The sequence below is a fragment of the Opisthorchis viverrini genome, assembly GCF_000715545.1.
Source record: "Opisthorchis viverrini unplaced genomic scaffold opera_v5_224, whole genome shotgun sequence".
Taxonomy (NCBI): domain Eukaryota; kingdom Metazoa; phylum Platyhelminthes; class Trematoda; order Opisthorchiida; family Opisthorchiidae; genus Opisthorchis; species Opisthorchis viverrini.
Window position 1 is genome coordinate 94,250 of NW_008751878.1, and position 9,352 is coordinate 103,601.

Genomic DNA, 9,352 nt, shown 5'->3' on the forward strand with positions numbered 1-9,352 from the left:
TTTTTCCAATTGCCACCACTGTAGGTATTTTTTTCTGTTCCGTTGTTTCGGCCGTTTATCTCGTCTGAACGTATAGTAAGTGCTGTTCCTACGGTAGTTCTATGATAGATACAAGCCCGATCACCTGTGGAAATCCCCTTTTTGAAAGGAATATCTAGTTCCTCTATTTATTATCCATAAATTATCCGATCTTCAGCCATATTCCAATTGAGAACACAATATTATGTCATTAATCATGACAGACACATATCCAAGCTATTACCACGCAACCAACCGCTGGCAAAACCAACCATCAGATGACGGAGTCTGTCTAGATCCTAGATTCTTAAAACAAGCTATTTGGCGTCGTTTGAAATTTGTTTGTCTTTCCAGAGTAAACAGTGTTTGCCTTGACGTAAAATGAACACGTCGCTGACTGTATGAGGATATATGGAAATTTGATAAAGATTCCATAACATAATTGAAGATAATCTGTGCTGAAAAACCAAGAAGCATTTTATGGCATTACAGCCGTATTGGGAATCATCAGCCGTTGACAACTCACTAAAATCCAGGGAGTTTTGAATAAGTGACTCCGCAAAGTTTTGTTAGATGTACACTGATGATGATCCACAGTGAGGATGAAACGACAGACCAGAGTTTCCCGGCTTTTTAGCATAAATGGACTTTAAATACAGGACGAAATCGGTAACAAAATAGACACTATGCATGGTATTACTCCACAAATGCTATCAGGATTTTGAGCGGGCATAGAATACTGTCGCAGAATTCAAGATAAGCGTATGACGTTTGGGCATGAACGGTTGTTCAGACATTAGATTCGCTGCCACGGATCACTGCGTGAAGTCATCACATTGCATTTGTTTTCTACGCTAATTTCCAGTAGAAATAAATTAAGTGCACGCATTCTCTGTTTAGGATTAACAGCCAATCATTTCTCAGCTCACAAGTGTTGAGGTAAAGTGCAACTGACATCAAAATTGCAATCTCGAATGCCATCTACAGAAGTGCTTAAAATGCAAACTTACCAAATACCGGTATAGAATATTCTTGTCCTGTTCAATTAATTAGTCAGAGACAGTTTCACCGGTTTACAAAATGAAGTGTTCACAAACATCGTACCCGGTTTGTCATTTAGCATGTATTCCGGACACGAAGAACCACACTGTCAGCTACTAGAAGATTTTAAAATTTGACTGTAAATGCAAACTGAATTATTTTCGGTCAACAAATCGGTAAATCACACACGAAAAATCCCATGGTTAGGCAAGAACAAAAGTCAAACAAAATTTATGTTCTTATGGTTTTGAAATTTTATAAATTTGAAAATAATACCCGGACCACCCTCGTTGTGCTTCTACCATGCTAGTTGGTTTGGGAACCTCACCTATCCTTGTGAATTTGTGACCACTGGAGCGGTCTGTCCCAGTCTAACCACATATGTCGAAGTGGATAAACGATGATATGACCGAAGAGATCAATTTCCCTGCCGCATTAGCAAGGAATGTTCTGCGTGGCAGCTTCTTTCTGATGACGTAATTAGGGAGCAAAAGATTGATGTAAGATGTACACGCGAGCTATGAACAGCAAAGCTGATAATGTGGCATGCGGAGGTATGCCGGCAACGTACTGTATGGGAAGTATATACACAACCGGTAGCTCGAAAAACGAAACTCACGTATGGAGCACGGGGAGCTGATATTGTTGTACCATCCAGGACAACATATTGGTTTCTTTGCATAGGCACAGATGCGTCTGTTTAGAGAGTAAACAACGTTGGACAAACACATTAACATCGAAGAAATATCTTCTCCGGTATCATACAGAATGTAGTTCATTGGGTTGAAAAATATCACAAAATGTTTCGAAGAATCTTGTCAGTCAGGTTTTCTATCTGGTCCACAGTACTTACCAGTTCGATCGAGAGATACACAGTTTGAACGAAAAAGCTATCTCGAGAACAAACCGAACACAGTAAACAAAACCGTATAATGTTCCAAATCGTAAGTCAGGAGAAGACAACTACAAATATTCTACAAACCTTGATCAATCGGAACAAGGTTTACTCAATTAGAGAAGTAGATATTTTAATACAACTCGCCCAAAAAGTGTCAGAGTCAACACCATTTTTGTGAACGTTTTCAGGAATGATGCACAATTTGCAGAAGAACATACGACCTGAACTAATGGGATCGCGTTTTCTACAGCCCCGTTTAGTTAACGAAGCAATGACTTAAAAAAACCGAGGAGGTTTCCCCAAAACTCATAAAATTGAGCTCGGTGGGTAACACTATCGGTGAAATTTGCCATCAATCAGAGGCGCGCCAAGTGTTTTGGTTAGGCTTTCCTGGATTCTCAACAGACAAAGCAGATTAGAGTGCAAAATTGCCGTAGTTGCTTAAGCCTTTTGAAAAGTTTCCCGCGTAGTCAGCTTTACTGTTTTTGAGATAAACAGCGTGTTCAACTATCCCAAATCCGTATAATTATTGAAGTTCTCATTTGTGAGTAAAATCGAGATAATTCCGGCATTGCTGACAAAATTACCCGTTTTCTTTGAAACGGATTTTCGGTGAGTGCTTCCTACAAGGTCCAACCGCCAATGGAACAAACGACCCAACATTACGGGTCCAAACTTCTAAATTCTTGAACCCGTCACATTTCGCTATATATCTTTCTCATCGTTCTGACTAAAAAATGTGATTAGTTTGGCTTAATTACGTTTAGAGTTGACAGTGTTCAGATTTAACTCAGATTTACAGGTTTACTCACTCCGGTTAAAATGAACACTACAAACTTTTACTAGATCACTTGTAACTTCACGCTAACTGATATGTCGTAGATCAAGTTCGAAGCACGCAAAAGTTTTATCAGTTTAGTTATTCTCTTTTTTGTGATCAAAGAGGAGTTTGAGTTTTTTCTGGTATAGTTTTTCCTGCCAGTATTTTCCACACTTTTGGCGTACATCCAAATAGCTGAATTTCTGGAATCTGTTCTGCCTTCCAAAAAATGCTTCTGCATCGGCCAACAATAATACGGACGAAGCTTGGCTTAAGTAGTAGGTTGATACAATCGCTGCATGTTCATTGCAAACGAAAAATGGCACTCGGTTCTTAAGCTATTTATAATTTCACAAAAGATGCTTTCAAGTTCCCTACTGAAAATCCTCGATTTATTCCTTAACGGTAACAAAAAAATGATAAATTGTTGAGAGATTCCCTTTCTAAAACAAGTAACACTCAATTTTCTAGTTAAATATACCGTTAAATTTGCTTTAACTCTCGTAGAGAATTGGGGCTCAAATGCTGACGTGCTCTTAGTTGGCGGACAAGTATGAGGTAGGGAGATGGGATTGCTTGAGTTTGAAGAATTTTCCTTCTTTCAGATGAATTGGTTCACATATCACACAAGTTTGGCTGACAAATGCACGACAACTATTGTAGTAAAGATTGCAACCTAGTTTGTTGGCTCTCACCAAGGGCACCAAAACGTCAAACATTGAGGTTATTACACAAACCCTTACCGAACATTAGGGGGCCAATGATCGCATCAGTCCTCTTTGCGTCCAGTAACCCCCTTCAGAATTTACAGACATTTTGTCAGCGTTCGTAGGCATCGTTCTCAAAGTAAATGTGCAGAGATCTTTTTCATATAAGCCCTGACACCAATGCGAAAGGTGCATGTGCGAAAAGTTAAGCCTGCCACCTTTTGCAAGCTCCAAGTTGATGTACGCACACAACCTTAACCTATTTTTGATGAAAACAAATTCCTTATCCGCATCTAGGCTCACTTTGTGGAAATTTTTCTCCGTTCGTACGTAAAACATTAAATGAACTTTCCGGCGCTTTCGGCCCTGGTTCATGACAAGGAGCCGGCAATACGTCTTTTGCAAAGCCACGGAGTGATCCATCAGCAACGTAAATGCCCAACAGTGTCGGCAAGAAATCAGTCTTCGAAAGGGAACTTGACTGTAGCGGTCTAGGATGAAGTTTAGGACAGTAATTTTGTTCATTTATTGCTGGTCCAAAAATTCGGCGGAAATCGAATTCTGCTCAGAAAATTTCCTATTAGCTACACAACTGAAAGAACTATCTTCACGAGGTTTGCGCCCGCTGCCTTTGCAGACTCCAGCAGTTATCGGCGGCAGAGGTCTACACGTCGAGACCGATGATACGCTAATATCTTGCCGAAAAAACCACGCAGGGCAAGTCCTTTTCCAGCAGTGGATTTTCTAAGGATTTGCAGGGAAAATAAAGAGGTGTTCAGGTGTGCAGTGCCAGATCGAACTGCGGGCATTTTGATGGACATAGTCTTCAGGTGTGCAGTGCCAGATCGAACTGCGGGCACTTTGATGGGCATAGTCTAGGCCTCCATTGCTCTCGGCTCAATCATCATCTCCGATATGTAAGCATCATATCAAGGAATTGAAACGACGATTGACATGAATCATGCTCATGAAACGGTTAATCACACCGAAAAATCTATGGATCCGACAACAAACGATCGAATCTCTTTGGCACGACTACAAGATGCAGAATAAATGCTAATGCGGCACACACACCGATCTTTAGTGAACAGCTACTTGTATGAGTTTGTTTGTTTGGGGGCGAAGGTTCCGAAAAACGGACTTTTTCATGCAAATTATCGATAACATTGCCCGATTTCATCCTCATCAACAAAAACCAAAAGTAAGAATTTCGCATCCTTTTTTTCTAATCTTTTTTGGGTGGCGGGTGTTAATTTTTATCGAGAGGCTTATGTGGAAAAGATCCGACTGCGGATCAGCACTGAGTTGCTTATGATAGCTGTGGAGGAATTGGCTTCATATGACTTGCGCTTCTCTGAGACTCACGGTTGATAGTGTTGTCATACTGCCTGCCTACTCGGGAAAATGCATTTTAAGGAGAAATGCTCCCAGTCAGCCGGTTGGTGATCGCTGTTGAATGGTACTCACACAGACTTAACGAAGTTTTATTGCATACGCGGTGAGAAGATCTCAGAAGTGCAAATTTTTAAAGCCTTATAGTGTACGCAGCACACGCACAGACAATTCAAAAATAAATATCCAGGCTAATTTTATAGGGCTTCGCATGGTAGAAAAGGCACTGTAGACAGGATGACCCATTTGCATCTAGGATACGCTATTGCACGGAGGGAGTTACTTCGGAATGGGCGGTGTTCAACACGCGGGAATGATTTTGCTGTTCTTTCGGAAGAACGAGTGAGTCCGTTGAGATGTACTTTCACAATGTGACCTGCGTGGCATAATTTGAAATTGTTTGGAAATGCTTTTGGTTCACGTTCTCAGTGGTAAAATTTGCTTGGTCAAAGATATTGTGTACGCCAATCACTAACATTTAGGCACGGCGAGACAACACTCTGAGTAGGTGGATGGTGTTTTGTGACCAGTTTGGATATGTTCTTCTAAAGTACATCAACTTTACCGCGTGGTGAGAAGGTCATCTGACCATAAGACCCTCAGTCAACACGAGCAAGAGTGCTTTGTTCTCACATTCGCCCAAAACCCAGAGGTTATTGTGGTTCAGAAAAGTGGATTTAATTCCGTAAGAACAGTGTTCCAAATGTTTTTAATTTTTTGAACTGTTTTTTTATTTTTGTTAAAAATTAAACCATTTGTGAAAGATCACTAAATCTGTCTACTGCTTCACTGTTATATGCATGGACGGAAATTTCTAGAAGGTAATTGAAAGATATAACTTGTTTATTTTGAAAAAATATAGAGGCTAATGATTGTTCTTGAGAATAGGCTTTTGGTATTACCACGTCCTAAATTTGAATACTTTTTTAGAACTTCAACTAGAAACTAAATATCTTCATTTGAGCCATAATTAACTAACTTTTCTCGCCGAAATCACCTCAGTTTCAGCTGCTCAGGTTTTTTAGCTAACATGTCTTTCAATGTACACAATTTGAAAATTACGAAATTTAGACAAGGACTCTTTAGAATGTAATTTAAAATTAAGAAGCCAGCTGAAACCAAAGAGAAGTCCGCGAGGTTAGTCTCCTCTTCGCTGTTAAATGTCTGTGTAACATTTGAAAATGGATTGAATAAGGTTTCACTCAATAAAGTACGTCTCTTGTGCCAGTTTGTGCTCCGAATATCGTCTCAATTCTCCCTTTCCAGAAAGCCTTTCATCCTTTTCATCAGTATGGCATACCCAAGGATATTTCAAGTATTCATATCTTGTACTTTTGCATATTGTTACATATGATTTGTACGCTTACATCCCTCTCACAGTATGCGACATTGCAACTCCTACTTACAGGTATTAATTTATGTTCTATTAGCTCCGGTATGTGTGATGTATTCCTAATTGATGTCTCTATTTCTGAGATAACATCCATTTGGACAGCAACAAAATTATCTGCCATGTGTCTTAGAATAGCAGCAGGCCAGAATACAAATTGTTACAAACAGACAATCATATTAGCCGTCAATGTTAGCAGTCTCAAAAAATCAAACAAATCTATAATTAAAAAAGTACTTGACCATTTCTGCGTTGTCTACTCCCAGACCACAGTCAATTAGTCCACGCTTATAGAAGCGCTTACTTTTATGCATAATTATAGGTTTTTTAGCATAAATAGAGAATTACAGGTGAATACTTGCGATTAGGTTTCACGTCCATTTGTGTGTTCAGCCGAATACAACTGGTATATTTGTTAATTTGAGGACATTTTGGAATTTAGATTGATTATTTTCACAACATGTGAATTAGTATGTGTGGAGTTAGACGGAGCTCTGATTTACAGCTCTGAATCTGGCAGCCAGAAGTTTGTTTCTACAACTCTCCCCGGAGTTTTTCGAGAGATTCGCACTGCTGGTGGTTCTCAGTGGGGATGAAAGACTATCCAGTGATTTTTGGCTTCCAGAGAATCCTGATATTAATTACGGGAAAATCTCAAAAAAAAGTGCAAAGTTTAAGGGTGGAAAATAAACTTTAGGTTTCCACTGATGAAGCAAAGCACAGCGTCATTTTAACTGGCAAGAAGTTATACGTGGGTTTGCCAAGAACAGCGCATACGTAAGCCATTAAAGGCCACTAAAGCTTTGTAAGTCACGTGATCAAAATATTTCTTGGTTACTTCGTCGTGTGGCTCTGAAAGTTTCCAAACAAACAGAAGAAAACTTCATCAAAGACAACCTCTAAGCAGAGCTGCCAAAATCCCGATAGATTAAAGTTGATCAGCTGTAAACCCGCGAATTAACTTGAGTCTTTGATATCTTACAACCCATTTCATCCCTTGAATTTAAGTCTCATGGTATACCGTAAATTTGTTCTAACGCTCAGTTTTTCAATATACTGCATTCTCAACCTGAAGAGCATATGTCTTCTGGATATCACTGAGTTGTGTCCACACCAGTGTTTGTTGACATGTACTGAATGGAAAGCCACTTTTATATCGACGTGTGAAAATGTTTCATGAATTGTTTCCATAATTTTATTGTTCCTGAAGCGTTATGGTAATACAGCTCTCATGCAGGGATTTCGTCCTGTAAGAGAAGCAAATCTATGCTGAAAAGCCGCGAAGCACTGTACAGCTGTTCCATCCTTGTTTGGGATCATCAGCAGTGCGCACCTCACCAAACTCCAGAGAGCCTCGAACCCACGACCTCTCGGCAAGTAGTTTGAACAATTTACCTTTCGGCCACGAGTGGCTGATCAGTAGCTCTTATTTTACTTCCAAAGCTCAGCCTATACAATACACAGCCACGCTAACAAATAAACCATATAATTACATGTTTTTGGGGACTTCAAGCACTGTTTCGCCTACTTTGTTATAAGTTTTTAGAACTGAACAATAGTCCACATCAACAATGAGGTTTTGATCACCCACATTTGTTAATGCCTGGAAGCTCGAACCAGTGGGTTACTTTTGGATAAAATATGAGTAACATGCAAGCCTTCTAGGTAGCTAGGCCTACCTTAATGTAAAACTTGTACATCATAGGATGTAAACCAATTTTCTACAAACGTAATGCACTACTCATGAAGTTGTTGAAATTTCTTCGACAGCCCACGCCTGGAAACATGGTGAACGAGAATTTCAGCTGTTCCAAGGAGGTCCCTTGCAAAATCAAATTTATACGTGTTTAAATACACCGTTGATCAGTAATATCGTAGCAGTATTCTCGAAACGGTAAATATCAGCATTGACTGGATTTATTGATGAAACGTAACTATCCATATAATCTTAAGAAAGCTTTCGCGGACGCTTCGAAAAACCAGCTTGAATGAGGTTTTGAAAGCCCGACTTTTTTGTCAAATTTCGTTGATTCCTCTCTTTGGTAAATCAGTAGACGTACAATTTGAAATGGAGGCACATCTGAAAGCACTGGCTTCTAAGTAACATCATTATTTTTAGCCAAATTTGATGCCTTTCCCTAAGCATAAAATCACAGTTCCTTCAAAATAGTCAAATACCACAATGTTACAAATTTTAGCGTTATTGTGGCCAGTACTAACAGCGCCGTTCTCAACAAATTTAGTCTCGATGTTAGCAAACTGGATATGGGATATACTGGGTTCATGAGCTTTAGAATACTACACCTGTCAGGACAACGTTTGTTTGCCTACCATACAAAAGCTTCTTTCTTGAAAAAAAAACCTGCCTGAAGTATTAACGACTGCTATGCATTAATCGTAGATTCAGTAAAGATAGAATAAAAAGCTGAAATCCCGGTTACTTTCTTAAGCCACCATAAATGGGCGGATGCGTTCTGACCTGCCTCGGTGGATTCATTTGATTCAGGCGGATTTTTGAATAATTCTTGAATGTGCTAAAATTGGTTGCCACAGCTACCGATGTCGATATTGCTATCTCAACTTTCTTTCAATGCGAAAAGCTCCGCCTCCTTCTGAATAGGATAGAAAGTGAAACCATCCGTTTTAGGGAGCTTCACACTAGAAGTAGAGAAAGTGACAAGTTGCATTATTTAGCGGTAAGCGGAACTTCCTAAGTGGATGTAAATTGATCACACTTTCCTCAATCTGCTCATTACAGAATAATGGGTTTTCCAAGCACCCATTTCAAAGGTTTTAGAGTTCTGCTTGACAAATCAGGTCCCGGATGACGAAACCGATTCGAAATACTTCTTACGGTATATCACATAATTCCTCGCTAATTTTAATCGATAACAACTGTGCCCCAGTGGTTTTTGAACGCAAATCAAGCTGATATTTGGCGCTGTAAAAACTGGTACATAGTCAGCTGTCCAGTCAAAACGACAAAACTTGCCTTGATGTGCAAGGCAAGCCTTTCAGTTTTGTACCCTTAAGGAAATTGATTTTTTGAAAAACTAATTTCTTTTAGTAAATCGCTAATCACTTTT

At 39.5% G+C, this 9,352-nt stretch overlaps 1 protein-coding gene across 1 annotated transcript in view; it reads right to left on the reverse strand.

Moving 5' to 3' along the window:
• T265_08484 (hypothetical protein) overlaps positions 1 to 9,352 on the reverse strand; it is a gene marked incomplete at both ends in the record, with an annotated part of 31,322 nt that overhangs the window by 12,216 nt on the left and 9,754 nt on the right. The window contains one exon of the mRNA XM_009174298.1: positions 1,679 to 1,755. Coding sequence (XP_009172562.1) covers positions 1,679 to 1,755 — 77 coding nt within the window. The remainder of the gene's footprint in view (positions 1 to 1,678; positions 1,756 to 9,352) is intronic.